The sequence below is a fragment of the Colias eurytheme genome, chromosome 18, assembly GCF_061535395.1.
Source record: "Colias eurytheme isolate Ceu_HAF_F1 chromosome 18, ilColEury1 Martin Lab GWU primary, whole genome shotgun sequence".
Classification (NCBI taxonomy): domain Eukaryota; kingdom Metazoa; phylum Arthropoda; class Insecta; order Lepidoptera; family Pieridae; genus Colias; species Colias eurytheme.
The window spans coordinates 9,072,766-9,094,518 of NC_142997.1; the positions used below are offsets into that span (position 1 = coordinate 9,072,766).

The 21,753-nt window shown below is 33.3% G+C and overlaps 1 protein-coding gene across 1 annotated transcript in view; it reads left to right on the forward strand.

Moving 5' to 3' along the window:
* The first annotated feature begins 283 nt into the window (after positions 1 to 283).
* LOC149900855 (cell growth regulator with RING finger domain protein 1-like) overlaps positions 284 to 21,753 on the forward strand; it is a 37,431-nt gene continuing 15,961 nt past the window's right edge. Inside the window, exons 1-3 of the mRNA XM_090112435.1 lie at positions 284 to 747; positions 9,601 to 9,743; positions 13,179 to 13,314. Coding sequence (XP_089968561.1) covers positions 650 to 747; positions 9,601 to 9,743; positions 13,179 to 13,314 — 377 coding nt within the window. The 5' untranslated portion in view covers positions 284 to 649. The remainder of the gene's footprint in view (positions 748 to 9,600; positions 9,744 to 13,178; positions 13,315 to 21,753) is intronic.

Below are 21,753 nucleotides of genomic sequence, written 5' to 3' on the forward strand. Positions count from 1 at the left end.
TAGAAAGCAGACCTATAAATAGTATCTATTCGATATTTCCTAACATACAACGCCTGAATGACATTACTATTGAAATTACGATTAAATTTATAGTTTATTTTTATTGTATTATTATTTAAGTTTATTGTTTTATACAGTTCAGTTCAAAATGCTTACTATTTAAAAACTAAGCGAAGATTATGATTCGTGCAATTTTGAGTTAGTATACTGGCAATACTAAAGAACTGTAATCGCATCGCATTCGCTAATCACAATCAGCTATCAGCCGTTCTCACTCGATCTTTCGTTGTTCCATTTCATTCTATTTTCATTCTGTCAAACGTCGCAGTGAGGTGCGGTACGTGAGCGCGACGTTGTTTTCTATTTCGATCAATGATAATGTTTTTGTTGATTACACACAATCAAAACACCGTTAACTCGATCCGTTATCGGCAAGGTTAAACGATATTATATTGATGCAATTGCGTAAAATAGTTGGCTAACTGTGGATATAGCGTATTATTGACGAAATAAACACTATATTCGTTGAAAACATTTTGGCAATGTCGACGGTACGGTATTGTAGTGTTGTGTGCGAGCGATGAGCTGATGTGCAGTGGTCGTACTTTCTCGTACTTTTCTGTGTTTTGTTTGTGATAAGAAAGGCAAGATGGGATCCACAGGCTTGACGTTAGCCGACTTGCCTAACATATTTATTATGATAGGCGCTTTGATAGCGCTATTTGTCATGCTAGTCATACTTCTCAGGTTAGTGTTGTATATTTTTATTATAGATAGTTTTATCATAACATTAAGCTGAAACAATACCTCTGAGCACATAGGGACATTCTTATTGGATATTTTCATTTGAACATACATAATTGAATCATGTGATCATCAATAGTACAATGCAATATTGTTAACGCCTACACATTTGTTTTCTGAAATTAAAAATCGTCCAGTTTGTTTTTGTGATAAGTTATATGATTATTGATGACCAGACAGTTAACTTTTAAAGTATGTGAATTGATATTTATTTCCTAAGAATCCTGTATCTTTAACTCTAATTGGAAACTATATTCAGAATAGGAATATTAAAGATACACAAGTTAATGTGACACATAACCTCACAAATATATTATTTTAAAAACAGCTGTTTTGTGTCAATCAAACAGTACCACAATACTATGCATTTGATTACCTTTACATTTTATATTACTTACATAGATATGTAATGTGATTAGGTATATAATTTAATGATTTATATTTTATCCATTCCAGAAGTTATTTCTATTTTATTATTATTTAACATGTGATATACAAAGGTAATTATTTCTAAGGTATCTATTACTATAGCCTTTTAATACTAAAAAAATGTTAGTAAATGGCTAAATAGTTAATTTATTCAATACATATTGCTGACAAAACGACAATTAGTTTTATTAGCTCATTATATTTATTATATGATGTTATTTCTTAAACCTAACAGAGTACATATGTAAAAACTTGTAAAAAATATTTTAATATTATTAATCAAATTAAATATGAATAAAAAATAAAAGCTCAACATCTTACTTAATGCAGTTGAATGTACATAATAATTATTATTAAAATATTGCATATTTTTTCTAATATCCTAAACATAAATTGTACAGCTCTTAAACCAGTATTTTTCTGTAGAAATGAAAACAAATGTTCAATTGATATAATGACTACAGTCTACAATTAAAAACAAGTTTATGCACTTTTTAAGTAAAAGATAAAAATTCCAAAATATCTAATGTTTCCGTTGAATTGTTTTTAGAAGTTAATTATAAGTCTTTATTATGCTTATTCAACCGCCTCCATGGTACAGTGGTTGACGCGTGAGCGTAGCACTGAGGGGTCCTGGGTATGATTCCCGGAGGAGACGAAGAAAAAAAAATTTCTTTGTCTGGTAGGACACAGAAGGATGATCACCTACTTGTCCCTAAAAGAAAATCGATCAGTGAAACAGATATGTATAATGCATACCCTTACCCCTTACCCCACTTTATGCTTATTCAGAAAATAATGAAATGAACAAGATTATATTTTGTTATGAATCTTGTTCTCTTGTTACCTAGCGCTTATACCCATACTTTGTGTTTAAAACCTTATTTTTTGTGTTTAATAAAATAATAAATAACGTTTTTTACATAAATTATAACTGGTTAGTTCATAAGCCAGTGGTTAGTAGGCATTGAAATTTTAATGAATTTATGTTATTACAAAACCCAGGTGGCCTAGGATATAAATTAATTTTAATTGCAAGTGCATTTACAAAAAATTTATATTAGATATACAGTGTAAACTCTATATAACGTCACTTAAGGGACCGTGCATTTTTCGACGTTAAAGAGAGTGGTCGTTAAATGGAGAGAAAGGGAAAATTGCATGATTGGTCCCGAGACAGGAATATTATTTTGACATTGCCTATGAAACCATGTTATCATCGCTTGATCAAGGTCTTCATATTGAGGTTTCTTCAATTTTTTGGCAGATCGTCCATTTTCTTCGGCATGCAGAATTTTTCTTTATTTTTCTACGACTGTATTTCTGAGAATCTTCGGTATGTCAGTAAAAAAGAATGTACACAACTACATTTTCATTGATTTCGGCAACTTAGTCAGTACAACCTAGTCCTAGTTCCTAGTGGTAATGTCTTATTGTGGTCGTTAATTAGAGTGAGCGTGATGCTATATGGAGTGTATTATTGTATAGACAACAATATAAACCAACCAAAGTCGAGAAATCTTGACGTTATACGGAGTTTGACGTTAAATGGAGTGTCGTTATATAGAGTTTACACTGTATATAGAAAATTTAACTTGAATTGGCAACACTGTATTTTGTCTGTGGTTCCTTCTTCTTTCTTGTACGCGGTGTGTAAAGGCAATGTGTTATGTGCTTCTGGATACAATATAAAATCAGTTTAAGTAATCGCTGTTTTCATTTAAACCCATATCTTAATAATTTACATTTACAATTATAAATGCTTTTATCATTGTAAATGAAGAAATTTTAATGAGAATACATATTCTAAAATTTTATTTAAAATGACTAGGTAGTTGACCTCGCAAACATATTTCTGTCATGATATCCTTAACACATATAAATGCATTAAAACGGATTCTCAGATTTACTGAATAAATATTATTCCTAGAAAATTTTTAAGTCCTAGAAGCCTGTTCTGATCAATATGGCAATTAGCAATGTGACACAAGAATTATATACAGGACTAGCTGTGCCCCGCGGTTTTACCGGCATTGCTCCACTCCTGTTGGTCTTAGCGTGATGATATTATATAGCCTTCCTCAATGAATGGACTAAGTATCTAACACCGAAATAATTTTTCAAATTGTACCAGTAGTTCCTGAGATTAGCGTTTTCAAACAAACAAACTCTTTAGCTATATATAAATATTATAGTATAGATTAAGAAAAATATCATCATTAGTTAAAACTTAAAATAAACATAATTAATAAATAATTTTGATTAATGCATAACATGATTAAAAATCTGTTTACATTTAAAGTTAATGTTACTTTCTTCTTTATATACAAGACAAGTTAGTTGTCCTTTAATAATGCAGTAAACATAACTCTAATGTTAATTATTTTAAATGGTTTAATACTTTTTGAGTGAAATAATAAATATATATATACCGTAATAATAAATGGTAACAAAATCTGACCACTTTCTCATATAGGTTTGTAATACTATTAGCAAATTCACACTTCTCAAATATTGTGTAAATTTTAGTTCATAGTAATTTGCTACCGTCACTTATAATATGATATGCATGTCCAATTGTAGAGACAGGTCAATGCCTTGTGGTTGTGTTTAAGATGCCTTTTGTTTTTAACCAACTTTCCATAAATGTAAAGGTACTTTCTGTTGTTGGTATGACAGGTTGAGTTTTTAGATGCTCTTTTGTTTGTGGCGCACTAGTGTTCACCCGTGGATTTTCTTGCTTTGCGTATATTTAATTAATGTGTAAAAGTGTATGTTTTAAATAAACATAACTTCTATTTCACCTCCTTAAAATTAATGATTATGAAATAAAATACAAAAAAATGGGAGTCAATAAAAAATATTTTAATAGGTAGGTACCGCTATTTTCAACCAAAATTCTAATCATTAAAAACGCGTAAAATTCAGCCCAACAAGATCATACAGATTTACACATAGTACAAGATTTATAATACCCGGCGCGCTATTCCAAATATTCCACAATCACAGTTGCGAAACAGCATCAACCGGTGTTTCGCCGTTTGCATCCTTGACACCCTATTGCGTACCTTCACTTGTTGAACTTGACGCTAGCCTGTGGTTATACGAATAAAAAAATATTTTTCCATTTACAAATTATTTACCGGATATTTAACGCGATAATTCGTTATTTAACCCGACGCGACGTTACGAACACTTTAATTTCCTAAATTTATATTATTGAAGAGTTTGTTTGTTTGATTGAACGAGTTTATCTCAGGAAGAACGGGTACGATTTGAATTTTTTTTTTTTAGTTTTAGTTAGTCCATTTATCGAGAAAGACTAAGTTATATTATATGTATCAACACGCCAATAGAAGCGAGGCACTTTTTGTAAAACCGCAGGGCACAGCTTGTGTAAATATTCACGTAAAATCAAACAAAAGTAAATACTAAATATTTCCCCCTCACTAAATTCGGCCATGATAGACTTCTGGGGGCTACTGCGAGAAGGTATTATAAGTTATTTATTGCTTATTACTTCTAGATAGAGATCGTCCATTCATTGTGCGATTAACGGGATAAAAACTATCGTATATACTTTGTCCAAAATATCTTGAACTTTTCTTGCAAATCGGTACCGTGGTTGTCATATTTCAAAATCTGTTCTGTATTTCCATTTCAATTTTGGACTCGCTGGGAAGGTCAATAAATTTTCCTCTTGGAATCATCGAGATATATGTACTACTACATACTATCTCGATGCTTGGAATAAATAAAAAAGACGTGTAGCACTCGGGGACTGCCGCGGTAAAGCTTATTGCATGCTATGCCTTCAAGCCACACCTCCGCGCCCGTCGGAGTGGGGAGCGTGAGGTTTTTCGTTACTGAATTTCTGGATTCGGTCCCCGCGCTCAAGGCCCGCGATAGAAGCTATGCAATATAAAAGTTATTTACACAGTTTCAATTCACCATTATAATCGTCCGTGTTTGTGTTGTTTTCTTATCTAGTTACTGTAAATTCTAAATGTTTTGATACGCGGCTTTTAAATGTTCATCTGTCTTTACGGTGTTTAAATGCATTCAACCTGTGCATTTAACATTTCTGAACAATAGTGTGACAATAGTACACCTTTTTCAAGGCAATTATTCACAATTTATACCTATATTTTTTAAATTATTATTCCTAAGTTCATTAATTTCTCATCACTACATAGTATAAAACAAAGTCGCTTTCCCTGTCCCTATGTCCCTATGTCCCTATGTCCCTTTGTACGCTTAAATCTTTGAAACTACGCAACGGATTTTGATGCGGTTTTTTTTAATAGATAGAGTGATTCAAGAGGAAGGTTTATATGTATAATAAGATCCATTAAGTAGTGGAGAAGTACTGTTATTTTTGAGGTTTCTAATGTGATGTCGTAAAAAATTACATTTATTCCGCTTACATTGCAAACGCAGGCTGAACCCTACGAGTTTTATCAAAATAATGTACTAAGTATTATACACATTGAAAAGGTCTACAGAAAAGTCCGCGATGGTATATGTCTATCTCTTATGGATAACCCACAATAACTTTTTTTTGTCATTTACTTTTTACGACAAATAATGGCTAATTTTCGAAGCGATTTTAACCAATACAGCATTAATCCTTAACCAATTAAATACCATGGATACATTGTTCATTTAATATAGATCTATATGGCCCTTTACACCGTATGATTTAAGTGAATATTTTCGAAGATATTACAGATTTAAAAATTGCGGGACGTAGCGTTTGCGGCCGCCCGGCTATGTATTTTATACCCGTGCGATGCCGGAGCGGGCCGCTATATTTTTATACCTATACAACGTTCACAATTTTTCTGTAGTGTATTATTTTAGTATCAGCATTGCACCCGTGCGAAGCCGGGGCGGGTCGCTAGTAATATGTATAAATGCGAAAGTATTTCCGTTCGGCTTTTGGCGTCTAAATCGCTGAACTGATTTGGATGCTCTTTTGTTAGAAGTGTCGATTTTTTAACTGTAAGTAAATAAAAAAAAAATTAAATTGAATTTATTATTTGTAGTGATATGTACATACATATATCACCATTTTATTTATGTCATTATAATTTAACACTTTTGTGTTATAAATTACATAACAAATCTTTATTAGGTTTTTGCGAAAATTAAAAAAAAAATAACAAAAAGTAAGCTCCGTTTTATCATCAAAACTTCTAAACCTTTAAAAATGGACCTTAGTATAGGAACATTCCCTACCGTCTGACGCATGGCCATAAACAAAATGATAAAGGGACGAATTAGGAGGTGGAAAGTTCCATGTGGCTTGAGATATTTAACTCGCACTACAAACACTTAAATTACTTCTAAGCCCTCTATCACTTTGACAACAAATAAATTAGTCAAGAGTCCTAACTGGTTTGTTATCAGTATCAAACTATGACACAGAAGAGTGTACGGGATAAGCATATCAGCGGCTAGTTATGTGAAATTGGAAACAAAAATCAAATTTTTTGTGTTCAATAAGAAATAACCGGACAAAAATATTTTTTGTAATTTCGGGGGAAAACTTTTTTTTTGGTGCCTATAAAAAATTGGCACAACTACAAAAAAAATAAGTTCACTACTTACTACTACTACATTTCGAAATCTTTCAATTGAACACAAAAAATGTTGTGTTTTTTTTTTAATTCGGGTGCAAAGTTCACACTGCCCATATCAGCAGCCCGTAGATATATCTCAAAGCACAGATAAAATTCCACAGCTCCATTTGGTACATTTCACAAGTCTAAATTTAGGTTAGTCGTAACAAAGATGACCTCTGGGATTTCTCGTTAATTTCACGACACGACGGAGTACCCCGCAATCTGCACTACAGTGTTTATGCTTGCGATATTAAGACTGTGAAGTGAAGCCTCTCACCTACTTTACAAAAAGAAGTTTGCGCGGTACACCTTTATATCTATAGACATGCGTTAAATGTAGAAAGTTATATGCAAAGGTTTCACCTTTAGAGGGATAATAAGATTAAGCAAATAAAGAGTATATGTGTCTATTTTTATATTTTTTAAATGATCTAGTTACTAATTTTAATCTTTGTCCTAAAAGTAAATCCAACATTCCTACATTTACTAGAGAAATCTTGAGTTTATTTTCGTGTGCCTATACACGTAATTTAACACTAATGCCATTTAAAGAGACGCACCTTGTGTCTGCTTTAATAGGGCTCATTCGAAACTCAATGCAATAGGCGTCTGCAAAGATATCTAATTTAGGGTTGCCAGTTTGTATTTCATATTGGCAGAATTATTAATTATTAATTAAGTATATACTGCTGCTGCCCATTGGTCAAAACTACACTACGGACATTAGTTCGTAGTTTTGCTAACCGACCGATGTCCGGCCAATACAAACATTTATACTATACGTATGCGGTATGCCACGTGTAATTTTGCACACACATAATAGACATATAAGAATAATGTTGAACACGATATTTTTCCAGACGACAACCCATGCAATAGGGTATCTATATCCTCTCATATAATAGGGTCACTAACCATAAAACTAATCGAATCATTTCATTTATATTTATGCTCATTATTCACATCCGTTCTGCCTTTCAATCGATATTGATACTCGCCCATCAAAATGTATTAACTTTTAAACCAGCTCTATACAATATTATCTGCAAAGTAGGTAACAAAGAAATATATTCTGCGTATTTCAATCAGCATAAGTAAGAAAAATATTTGCCTTAGTTTTTAAAGTAATATTTACAAACTTATAACAACGTCTTCCTTATTTAGTTATTCTTCTTTTGGGAGTTTACTAAACTGCGTTTGTATTCTTCTTTTGGAAGTTTACAAAACTGCGTTTGTAAAAAAAAATAACCCAATCCCTCATATAAATGTTTGGCAACCCTAATCTTAAACTGTATTTTTGTCTATACTTCATTTATAAATGTCAATCGTTAGTACACGCAAAGAACGTGTTTACTTAAACCACATGTACTATAATACTATACTAGTACTTAAACTTAAGCATTGTTAATCTAGCATTATAAGTAAGTTATCGATTCACACGGAACTTTAACTAAGGCCAACTAAAGCGTTCACCCGGAATCATAACCAACCGTCTGAATTGACATTTAGTCAGGATTAGTATCTAGGATCTAGATTGGTATAATACGAATAGGTATATTCATTCGTGTTATAAGAAATATGTAAATAAAACATGATATAGTAACTATCGAATTCCTCATAGATTCTACTTGTTCGAAGTAGTACATACTACATATTAAGAATCCGTAGTTTAAATAAAAAAAATGACTATTCAAATTCCCAATTGCTAATAAGAACGAATTTTGAGTACGACATGTCACATGACATAATTGATCGTTCTAAAAAAAAATTATACCGGCTGAATTGATAACCACCTCCTTTTTTTGAAGTCGGTTAAAGAAAGGAGACTAAAGGGAAACGACGAATAGCTTCTGTCTTTCGTCCATCATAAAAAGCTCAAGCCTCGCACACTTTACTGAATAATAAATATGAGTTTATGAACGTCTACCCGAGGTTGCACTTACGAGTAACCTGAATAAAATGTTTCCTTCCACAGTTGTTTATAAACAAGGTGGTGTTTATAAACATCAGAGAGTATGTACGTGCAACTACTTCAAACCAATCTTCAATTACAACAAAAAAACGAACCAACAAACAATTTTAACTGCTTCGTCTATTCGCGTGTTAAAAGTTTTATATGATAAAACAAAGTGCAGATTAGGAATTTGAGAAAGGCAACATTACAAGAAAGGCAGAAGCCTAACCTTATAAGTTATAAGTAAGCAATGACCAGTGCAGTGATAATGAATGCATAATTAAATGAACCCAAGAATAGCTGATTATATAATACAGTTCAATAAAATCAGGTTTTTCATCAAGACAAAATAAAATACATCTTATAATGTAGGGTTTGGTCGATGTAGGGATCAAATACATTTGCCAGGAATTTTACCAAATGTGCTCCGCTATACTGATCATACTTCTAGATAAAGTTATTTATGATGATGCTATTCATTTCGAAAGATATAAGAATTAGGAATCTTAGAAAGATATTTAAGTACCTATATATTATCTGTGATTTAAACCAAATGACAACGTACACTAATTCTAGAGAGGACATTTTTATGGTTATTTGGGTAATACAATTTTGAAAATTCTTTCGATAGTAGACAGCTCGATTATTTCATTATTGCATGAAATAGACCGAATGTTTTTTAGGCAGACCTAGGGTGAACGGCTACCTTATACTTGATACAAGTCTGTGCCTACCATCCATTCCACTCACCATTCAATCTTATGATTACCTTCTCGATTGTTCCAGAAACATGGAGGTCATAGGAATAGTAGGGGAGGGGAGAGAGGAGACGTGGCCGCGGGCGATGCAGCCGCCGAGGCTTCTCATGCAGAGGGTACACATACCGTTCACCTTCAAGCTGCTGGAGAATGAACCTATAGGATATGGTGGTAAGGTCGACAATCCTACATTATTCGATGCCTTGGTGCATGTGTCATTTTGGTTTGAAAGTTGGAAAGTGAACTTTGACGTTATTGTTGTAAGGTTCAGAATCGTTTGAGCTCTGCTTTGTTATGGTATCCATACAATTAAGTTTTGAGTGAAAAATGGTATTATTATGTATGCGGATAAAGATCAAAATCGTAAGTATTTTGAAGATATTCACAACGTCCAAGCGAAGGCTTTCGAAAATTGAACTTCCATACATCACGATAAGGTTTAAAATTCCCAAGTTGTTATTTCTCATAAATATTCGACAATTGGTTATGTCGTTATGCCGGTACATTGCAGGTAATGATTATTAACTCGCTTTTAAATGCCTGAACCACCTAAAATACAAAACACTTAAGGAATGAATAATTAAATCGAATTGAGTATAGTGTTTTGGGAAATCTCTCTCTTGGGACTCTTGAAGGACATATGCACCATGTTATTATGCATTAGTTTTTCTGCGACTAAGGATAATTTATTTAATGCATATTGTATGGTAAATAAGAGTCATCGGGTGAGAACGAGATTTCTCACAGATGCTAGACTAGTATCAAATTTATTCAGATTATAAATTATCAAAATTTAGTAATCTGTATCAAAATTATGAACATAGTAACGTACGTAACGTCGAAGTTCAAGTTGTGTATAGTATGTAGTACGTATTTATCATTTATTTGGGATACAAACAGTATAATAAATACATTTTTTATCACTATAAATTTATAAAATGTTTTGTCCATTGCCGAGCATTTATTTGTCCTTTGCAGTGTGACATAATTGGCATTAGTTAAATATACATATATCATTGTGATAGTAGGGGAGCCCAAGAGGGGATTTTGGGATTTACTCGAGCGCGTCAGATTACTATAAGGGACGGTACCTTAGCTATTCATTAGTACCTCTAGTCAATATGAGCAGTTATGGTTGGTGGGTGCGCTCAGGGGCCCCGCTGGAAAATTTGAATAATCCATAATTCCCTAAGGTTGAGCTCGAATCGTCAGATTAGCGAAATGGGGACTTCTTATATTGTAATTAACCCCCCCATATATTAATCTGACGCGCTCGAATAATATTACTTTAATTTTTTACCCTTTCTTCATAGCGATTAAATCGCCACTTAAATCGTCAGATTAACGTATACTTTTTTTCAGTGACGTCCTGGAGCATGCAAAATATCAATATCTAACGCGCTTGAGTATTTCCAAGCCAATTTTTTTCTTTTTTAAATTAAAAAAAATCAAAAAACCCTTCCCCACCGCTAAAAGTGAAAACATTATACATAGGACCTTTTTTTCTCGCTATGGTCTAATCTACCAATTCTAATAGGTTCCCGTGACGCTCGAGTAAATCCACATTTAGCATCCTGGGCTCCCCTACTATGATAAATGATAAATTAGGAAATAAAATTATATTTTACTAGGTTTCCGCCCGCGGCTTCGCCCGCGCAGTCAAAGAAAAACCCGCATAGTTCCCGTTCCCGTGGATTGCGTCATTTTCCCGGGATAAAAATTAGTCCGTCCGTATGTCCTTTCTCGGGTATCAAAATATGTCCATACCATATTTCATGAAAATTGGTTCAGTAGTTTAGGCGTGATTGAGTAACAGACAGACAGATAGAGTTACTTTCGCATTTATAATATTAGTATGGATTACACCTATCTGTAGTATAATAAATCACACATTCCATTAGTGCTAGCTAAAAAATTTAATATAAATAAAAAAATTAATATAATTATTAATATATTAATATTTTTTAATTATAAATATTGTAATACAAATAGCTGTAAGGAATCTATGTATGTAAAAATAAATAAATAAATAAATAAAAAATTTAAAGCATTATTCTGATATGTTATTGGCATCCAATTTTATCCTTATCCATACTAATATTATAAATGCGAAAGTAACTCTGTCTGTCTGTCTGTTACTCAATCACGCCTTAACTACTGAACCAATTTGCATGAAATTTGGTATAGAGATATTTTGATATCCGAGAAAGGACATAGGCTTCTTTTTATCCCGGGAAATAGGAAAGGTTTTATCCTGGAAATCCCACGGGAACGGGAACTATGCGGGGTTTTCTTTGACAGCGCGGGCGAAGCTGCTGGTAGAAAGCTAGTTTATTATAAATATTAAAATGCATTATGTTTGCATTTCTGTTTCTTATCAATCGACTTTTTAAATAAGAAGAGGGTCTTCATTCGACTATAGGTACTTATCCTTTTTTTGTTATTGTTATGTAATTTGGATGATGAGCTTTATATTTGAAAGCTAGTGCCTTCCATGTGGTCCTGTTTAAATTTGATCTACTTCTGATACTTGTAAGATAGGCAGTTTCGTATTTTGTCAAAAAAATTACTGCATCTCTGTTTTAATTTTTATTACACGCTTTATATTAGCTTCACCTGTATGTTTGTAACCGACTTCTTTGGGCACGATTTTGACCCACTTTAAACGGCCAGATTTCCTTCAAACTTTGTAGATTTATTGAGGACCGATGACAATACACTAATTTGATAAAAATTTTCTATTTTTTAGTTCGGTTTTCTATAAAAAGCGTGTTTTTTAGTTTTTTTTAACTATTATTATTTTGTTTCGAAATAAGTTTGTGTCACGCATATTGTACTGCTAAATACATAGCGTGCGTACTTGCGTACTTTTCTTTCTTTCCTGCTAAGCCAAAAAAATGAATAAAATTGGCTTCTAAATACAATATTACACCTACTTGCAACACGTGTGCAATCACGAGCCGGGTTGTGCAACGAATGGCACTCTCGGGACTTGGCGTGAGAACTGTTTTCTTTTTATACTCCATTGTTGAGTAACGGCTCGTCAAGGGCGGGTAGTCTTGAACCTGAGGGGTCAGTTGGGAATGTGGGATAAAGGAATGTAGTGTTGGTACTGATTTTAAGGATTTTTGGTGCCTTAAAGAGATATGCGTGTTAGGTCTTGAACCTGGGAGAGTCAGAGGTTTTAAAATAAGTTTTAGTGATGGTTAGGTATGAAGTATAACTAGAAGTATAACTATTGAAGAGATCTGTTTTAGTCCACCATCAACACGTAGATAGGCATATTAAAAGCATTTCTTTTGTCATCTGTGTTGGTGAGTATAGTAAAGAACCTATAGGAATTCTGGAGAGTTTAAGAAAATAAATTGAAAAGAGCAGTAAAAGAACAATTGTTTTGAAGCTGTCTGTGCGTGTCTTATATTTCAAACTACGTACATATTCAATCTGTTTTTCCTGAGATTTGAGTATTTATCTAAAATCTAAATGGTAAATTATTATGGTATTTAGTAGGTACTATTCCATCGTTCACATCTGAATGGCTTTATGAACTATCGCCTAGTCTTCCAAACTAGTATTCCAGAATGTTCTGTAACCTCTCTCCTCCAGGTGTGAACTGCTGCGTGTCGTCCACAGTGCGGTATTGGCACGCGAGCTGGTGGGGTGCGCCGGTGAGGGCGCTGCACCAGACCCTGTGGGGCACGCTGCCGGAGATACTGGCGTCCAACCGACTTAGTTTTACCAGGTATGTGGTTTAGGTGGTGTTAAAAAGAATAGATCTTTTGAAAAAAAAAACAGATTTGTGTGTCATGTTTTCTTATATATTATCATTTTTTATTCCCTAGTTTTCGTCTGAGCGATAATGAGTAAAAATAATCACCTTTTTGACATTTCGAATTTTATTAAAAATCGGTGCTGTTGATTTTGTAGCCAGCAGTCAATAAATATCATTTTTTCAGTTTTTGAGTGGCACAATTTAATTGTGCCTTGTGGCCTTCTGACTAATTAAATTGTTATAATAATATATTAATAACTGGTATCAGCATTTAGACCGGACTCTCAGTGGAGTTTCGTTTGCAAAAATAGCGGACCTAAATCTGACTTCTGATATATATTGTATAGATCCCAGACATCCTATAGACAGATGTTGCCAACCAGTTTTGTGGTCCCCCTCCCCCCACCCCGGTAATTAAATATGGCATACAAAGAAAAAAATAAAAATTTCCAAAACATGCCGTGTGGGGTATCAAATGAAAGAGCTTATTGAGTAGATCACGAATATATAGCATACTATAACATTTCTTACACTTTCTCTAAGATTTTTTAGAAAATTTACGAAAATGCTCCATTTTTGAGTTAACTTTAAACCACTATAGATTGAAAACTCATGAATATATTTTTGAAATTATTATTTTAAATAATTAACAATAGTCCATTGTTTACGATTCAATAGTTCGTACAGTGAAATAGTTGCATGGGGGAGTGGGGGGAGCATTCAAAGATGGCGAGTATATTTTCAAGTTTATGCCAGAAATAAAGGCCTAATACAAAAATATCGGTGTCAGGGCTTAGAATAATTATCTCTGCACTGTCGTTGTGTTTGACAGAATGAAAAATATGGCAGAACATTCTTGAATCAGCCTCTGTGTGATTTCAAATCGGTAACTTCAGTGAAAGTTGCGCCTTGCAATTTAAAACATTTTGTGGGGTCATCAAATCCACCACATATATTACGAACTATTGAATCGTAAACAATGGACTATTGTTAATTATTTAAAATAATAATTTAAAAAATATATTCATGAGTTTTCAATCTATAGTGGTTTAAAGTTAACTCAAAAATGGAGCATTTTCGTAAATTTTCTAAAAAATCTTAGAGAAAGTGTAAGAAATGTTATAGTATGCTATATATTCGTGATCTACTCAATAAGCTCTTTCATTTGATACCCCACACGGCATGTTTTGGAAATTTTTATTTTTTTCTTTGTATGCCATATTTAATTACCGGGTTGGGGGGAGGGGGACCACAAAACTGGTTGGCAACATCTGTCTATAGGATGTCTGGGATCTATACAATATATATCAGAAGTCAGATTTAGGTCCGCTATTTTTGCAAACGAACATCTCCTTGGAGCCTGCTCTAATTTATATCTAAAGCAATTTGTTAACTTTATGAACTTTTAATTGCGTACAATCGATTAGCGTAGTAGATTTTAACTGATAACTATAATTGGATAACCATTGAGTGGGGGGTGTTAGGTTTTTTCGTTACGGAATTTTTACATTCGGTCGCTACGCTCAAAGTCTGAGATAAAAGCTATGCAATAGCGTAATAGTAAACTAACGTATTGTCTTCAAAAGGGGGAGAGGGGATCAGCAAGATGTCGCGATAGCATGTCTCGTTAACTCTTACGAACTTTTGAATATTAACGAATTTAAATATCACTGAAAATTTTCTAAAAAAAACGAATTAAAAGTTATACACTACATGGATGGGCGACAAAGATCAGTTACAAAAAGGAAAAAGTTATTTTAAATGAATAGAATGAGGTAAAAAACATATTATTTTTAATAAAATTAATCTGATTAAGATTTAGATTCTGCTTTAGATTAATGGGTAAAATATCTGCCATCTTAATAATTAGGTTAATCTTTCAGTCAATTAGGATAATCGATATTTGAGAATGCTAATTAAGATATCGCTGTTCAAATTCATTTAGTATAGTTATTTTTATTTAAATCTACTTTTTTTAAGAATTTTGTATTATATTTATAACTTTGCAGATTTGAAACTTATATGCTCTAACTAACTATATTCAATACGATACCATGTTGTTTTTCTAGTAACTCGGTTAAGACACAAACTTTCATTAATTTGTGACTACATTATATTGTATAAAATATCATGAATATTAATTTATACTTACTTTATAGATTATTACAATGCAAATGGATGCAAAGCTAAAGGTTACAATAAATTACTTTTTGCAAAAAAATACACGTGCCGTTGATAAAAAGATAGAAATTATACAAATACATTGTATTTAATGATCTAGGTCCTAGAATAATTATTGATACTGTTAATAAATGGTTATAAATAGATCTCAAAGGTCACTCACTCTATTATGATGCATTTGCATCAAACGAACATAGAGCTAGAGCTATAACTGCAAGAGCATTCTTTCGTGATCTTTTAGTGTTAACGAAAACTCGTATTCAGTGTTGTTCAGTATTAGAACATTGCATAGAATCTTTTAACGCACTAAGAACAACGCAATAATGCTCTACGCCTGTTTACACTAAAAGAATTTGACATAGTGGGGTTAGTGAGACTGAGCATTCGCTCGTTTGAAGTAAATGCACTGTTAGAGTAAAACTAATTTATAATTTGCTACTTCGTTAAAACCACGCACGAATTTAAATACGAATTTTAAATTCATATTTATGTTTTATAATTGTAATTAACGATAAAATAATTTAATTGTTGTAGTTGCAGCATGTGATAAAATAAACATGTGAAATACTGTATTTTTATCCCTTATATATATATATATATATATATATATATGTATTTTTATCACTTCCCAACACTATATATTGTATAACAATAATATAAAGCTAATCAGACAAGCAATTATAATGCTACAAGTATTATTATTTTTCGTTGCTATTTGTTTTTAATCAAAATGAACATCGCAATGTCTAATAGGAAAAACCAAGGGAAAAACAAACGATATTCTCCAAATTAGTGGCCTTATAGCTTCAGGGCTACGTGATAACATGACAATACAAAAGGAATAAAATAATATATTAATTAGATTGTACAAGAGAGAAGAAAGAAAATGTAATAAATGTGAACATAGGTCGTGGATTCCTTACTCAGACGCCCAAGGCTGTCTGAAAGCATCATAATTATTAAAATTTGTACCATAAATAAAATCATCCAGCTAATCTATCTATAGGTACTTACATACAGGGTGTACCAAAAAGTAGTGATGAACGGAAGCTGAGAGGTAGAGGACCTAGAGGGCTATCCGAATCACCCCCATGTATGTTATGCGATTTTTCGTATTTTCGGAGTTATGACGATTTTTTCAATTTTTCACCTATCGCCGAGTACGATGATATTTTCACTCATGCTGATGTCAATGATTGCGGAAGATGCTTGATTTTTTTTGTGTGCTAAGCTGAAAGATAGGCCAATTCAGTATGGTAACATTTACTATCGTTAGATCTTTGAATGGAATAAAAAAAAGAATTAAATGGCAAGAAAGATAAAATTACCCAGTATGTTCACCACTTCAAGGGCCCGTAAAAAAATAAAATCACATAAAAAAAGTTTTCCGTTTGAATTTTAAAAACTTGCTCTATCTATCAGATAGCTACCCTGAAAATTTCATTTTATTATTCAGAAGGCTTCAATCGAAAAATTTAAATCTAAATGTGGTAAGTGCAAAAATTGAATTAACATGATGATCATTAAAACCAATAAATAGGTGTTTAATTACCAGAAATTTTTAAAATAACCCCGCTGTTGCTCAATGCAAGTGCGACATCACCGTAAAAAGTTGTCTTTTAAATGCCTGAATGCCCTTTTATCATTTTTAATGGATTCTTCTGCTACTATGAATTTCCGGGTTATTTCGTCCAAATTGTGGCATTCTCTCATGTAGCCGAGGTCTTTTTAATATTCCCATTGAAACAAATCAATGGGGTTTAGGTCGAGGGACCGTGGAGGCCAGGCTTTAAGGCAGGCGTCACCGGCGCATGCGCAGGCTGCAACGACCAATCCATCTTTCAGGGTATCTTTGCCCTTTAGCCTGGCCTGCGCGGTCCCCGGACATAAACCCTATTGATTTTTTTCCGTGGGGATACTACAAAGACGAGAGACTGCCACAATTTGGACGAAATAACCCGGAAATTCATAGTAGCAGAAGAAACCATTAAAAATGATAAAAAGGCATTCAGACATTTAAAAGACAACTTTTTACGGTGATGTCGCACTTGCATTGAGCAACAGCGGGGTTATTTTAAAAATTTCTGGTAATTAAACACCTATTTATTGGTTTTAATGATCATCATGTTAATTCAATTTTTGCACTTACCACATTTAGATTTAAATTTTTCGATTGAAGCCTTCTGAATAATAAAATGAAATTTTCAGGGTAGCTATCTGATAGATAGAGCAAGTTTTTAAGAGTCAAACGGAAAACTTTTTTTATGTGATTTTGTTTTTTTACGGGCCCTTGAAGTGGTGAACATACTGGGTAATTTTATCTTTCTTGCCATTTAATTCTTTTTTTTATTCCATTCAAAGATCTAACGATAGTAAATGTTACCATACTGAATTGGCCTATCTTTCAGCTTAGCACACAAAAAAAATCAAGCATCTTCCGCAATCATTGACGTCAGCATGAGTGAAAATATCATCGTACTCGGCGATAGGTGAAAAATTGAAAAAATCGTCATAACTCCGAAAATACGAAAAATCGCATAACATACATGGGGGTGATTCGGATAGCCCTCTAGGTCCTCTACCTCTCAGCTTCCGTTCATCACTACTTTTTGGTACACCCTGTATAATAAATCTGTAGAAGGGTCAATTCTGTACATTGAAAATATTGAAAAAATAAATAGCAGGGGGTGTTACTGGATCGATACCAAACCCAAATATGTGGTTAAAAATTTTTTTGTCTGTCTGTCTGTCTGTATGTGAAGACATCACGTGAAAACTAACGGTTCGATTTCGATGAAACTTGGTATAATTATACCTTATTATCCTGGGCGTAAAATAGGATACTTTTTATTCTGGAAAAATACGTAGAAAAAAAAATAATCTTAATTTTTCAGTTTTATCCATAGACATTGTTCTGTAGAACCGCGAACACACGTTGCGTATTATTATAGGCCTAGCCGTATTTGGGTCCAATAGATATTTACATATAAGAGCGTATACGCACTATGCGGGTAGCCGCATTGCGGGTAGCCGTCCGGCTGACCGCAAGCACAATTATGTACGTAATATTCATTTCTATGCGCACTGCGATGCGGCTACCGCAGACCGCACAGTGCGCATAGAAATGAATATTACGTACATAATTGTGCTTGCGGTCAGCCGGACGGCTACCCGCAATGCGGCTACCCGCATAGTGCGTATACGCTCTAAGATGTCATTGTCAGAGTTACTCAAAATGGAGACCATCCACGCGAAGACCGACATCTGCGCGGACGGAGTCGCGGGCGGAAGCTAGTAATATAATAAATGCGAAACTTTGTATGTCTGTTACGCTTTCATGACGAAAACATGTCACCGATATGGATGCAATTTATAATGTACATAGATAGTCGAAGTCTCGTGGTCAAACATTTACTACTTACTACAAATGAATACATGTAAATACATAAGTAATTGTAAAGAATAAATCTCGTTTTAAATCCGTTATAATTATTTAACATTAAAAAAGGGTTAAAAATGTGTAAGTTATTGTGCGTAGTTTTTACATAAGGTGAAACCGAGAGCGCGTGAAAACTGAAATACATATATGTAGCATTGATTTTCAATGTTTTCCTTAGATACTAAATACTACATATTCTTTGCCCTTAGGTAATAAAAGTATAGCCTCGTTACAAAGGGAATAATAGATAAGGCGTTGAAATCCAAATGCGTATTTAATATTTATTATTTATTAAACATCAAACAAGTTGCTGTTGCCAAACAAATTGCTGTTCTTAAACATTGACTTTATATAAAATAATATGTAAATTCACGATCTTCAATGCAAAGAAAAAAAAATCGTGTGTGCCGACTGCCGAGCACACGTGTCAGAAGTGATACTTCGTTGGCAAGATGCAAAGATACCAGAATCGTCGCCTTACTTCATGACGTGACGGTATTGCGATGACGCGACCTTGAAATTTTACTCTCAAAGCTCCTCAAGAAGTTTCACTTCAAAAAACAAGTTTTGTTTTGTTTTTGTCGTTTTTTTAACTCGTGAACCGATTTTGAATAAACTTTCACTATCACGGCAGTTGAAAAGTGGTAGCAAAGTAATTTGGATGACATACTTATTGTTGATGTTTTTTTTTTTTACTTTTTGAGATGAGAAAGTTTTTTCCGAATCAATATAAAGTTCTGTATAATTTGTTGGGCCAACTGAGCCCAAACCATCTAATCTGTGCCCAAACTAGATCCTTGAGCATAACGAATATGATGGTGATAAACACCAACCTTGTCAAAGTGAAAAATTATTATTTTATTTACAAGTGACAAATAAATGTGTTTTTAAATGAGCATAAAAGAGATTTCACTTTCAAAAACCAGTATAAAATATCTACGGATAATCAAAATAAAAAAATACCGGTTAAAAATAAGAAATACTAATTTAAATACACTTAACTATAAACAAAGCAATTGTGAGGAGTCGCTCGAGAGTCAAGATGCTGCGTAGGATTGCACGATTCTGTATTAGTCACCGTCTGCGAAATACAGACTTGTACACCACTTGTAGATATGCTAATTGGGAATATAGTTTATGGAGATAACAGTCGCAGAATATTCGCCAAGGATTAAAGCACCTTCTGATGCCTATGACATATAAATGTTAAACGCACTCACACTGATAATAATTAACGATAATTTTAAGACCCAAATCGAGTAAGGCTTTGTTATTAAAATAATAAAGTAGACAAAAACTTTATTAGCAGCATAGTGCTACTTCGACTTGCTTTTGCAATAAATTTATTTATTGTTTTTGAAGTGTGAATTAGCTTGAACTTCATGTTGCAATTTCGGTTGTTCACCTTATTTTACGTATTGTTTATTTAGCCATATTGACTGATATTATGATTCCTTCAAGCTATGAAGAAGTGAAGCTATGTCGCATTTATAGTCACTCCGTGGCTTATTGACGGCCTAATTTACATCGATTATTTGTGTTGTGATCACGTTAAAGTATAACAAAATATATAACGTGCTACAATTACTTTTTTTTCACAATCTCATTTCAAAATCTGAATCATGAAACACATACTGAGCTAAGCGTAATATAATGACAGGTTCAAGAACTTTGACTTAGGCGTATCGCTTATCGCTCAGCTTCCAATGGACGATATCACCAATACATTATGGGCACAAGATCAATGTACTCTTGGCGATCGTCTGCTATCGTCTCCCACTGTAGGCCGCTATTCGACAATAATTAATTAATTATTTATGAGATACGCTGCGCAAACGACGCACGTGGGGTCACTTTGAAGTGAAACTTCTTTAGACGCGTTGAGAAAATTCGAAAATTTCAAGGTCGCGTCATGTCATGGAGTAAGGCGACGATTTTAGTATGTTTGTAATCTTTTCAAAGAAGTTTCACTTCTGACACGTGTGCTCGGCACTACGCTCTTTTTTCTGTCAATCGCTCCTATGTACGGAATAACGACGCAATAAATACCACGCCATATTGTACGAATTTACATAAATAACGAAGAATCGTTTTTAAAATATCCGAAAGGTTTTGCAATTTTTCCTGTGACATTATTTAACCTTATTAAAAACTATAACCTGTTCGTCTTCAGAATCGTCATTTTTTTTTCATATTTTTATCATTCTTGTTTCATGTTGGACGTTTTGATTTGGTTGTCGTAGTTTATTCATAGACAGCTATATTTGTCTTGCTTATAATATTTGATTTTAAATTTTGCATGCTCTTGCCAATTGTTATAAAAATAGCAGATACAATTGGATTACTCTTTGAGCAACCTCTTATTTACGTACCTAGTTACCATTTAGTAATCTGTGCTGAAGAAAAACACGGAATCTTATAAGATGAATTACGAAACGACTAATTCATGCTGATCGTAAAAATGGCCAGAAACAACAAGCTTATGGTTCCCTCACGCGATATTCTGATAATCCTGAACAATAGTTCCCATAGTCGTATATGAGAGTCATATAAATATTATATGCTTTGTAGATCAGCGCCTTTCATTACATCGAACAGGGATCGTAGGTATTATGACCTCTTATTTCCAGACAGTTTACGCCCTGAATTGACTGGCAATTTCATGTTATACCATAATAATTTGCCATGGCTAGTTAGTCAGTTAAATTCACGGTGTAAACTGTCTGGAAATAAGAGATCATAATACGGCCCCATTGACTTTAGGACGCACTGTTTTCAACTTGGTGATT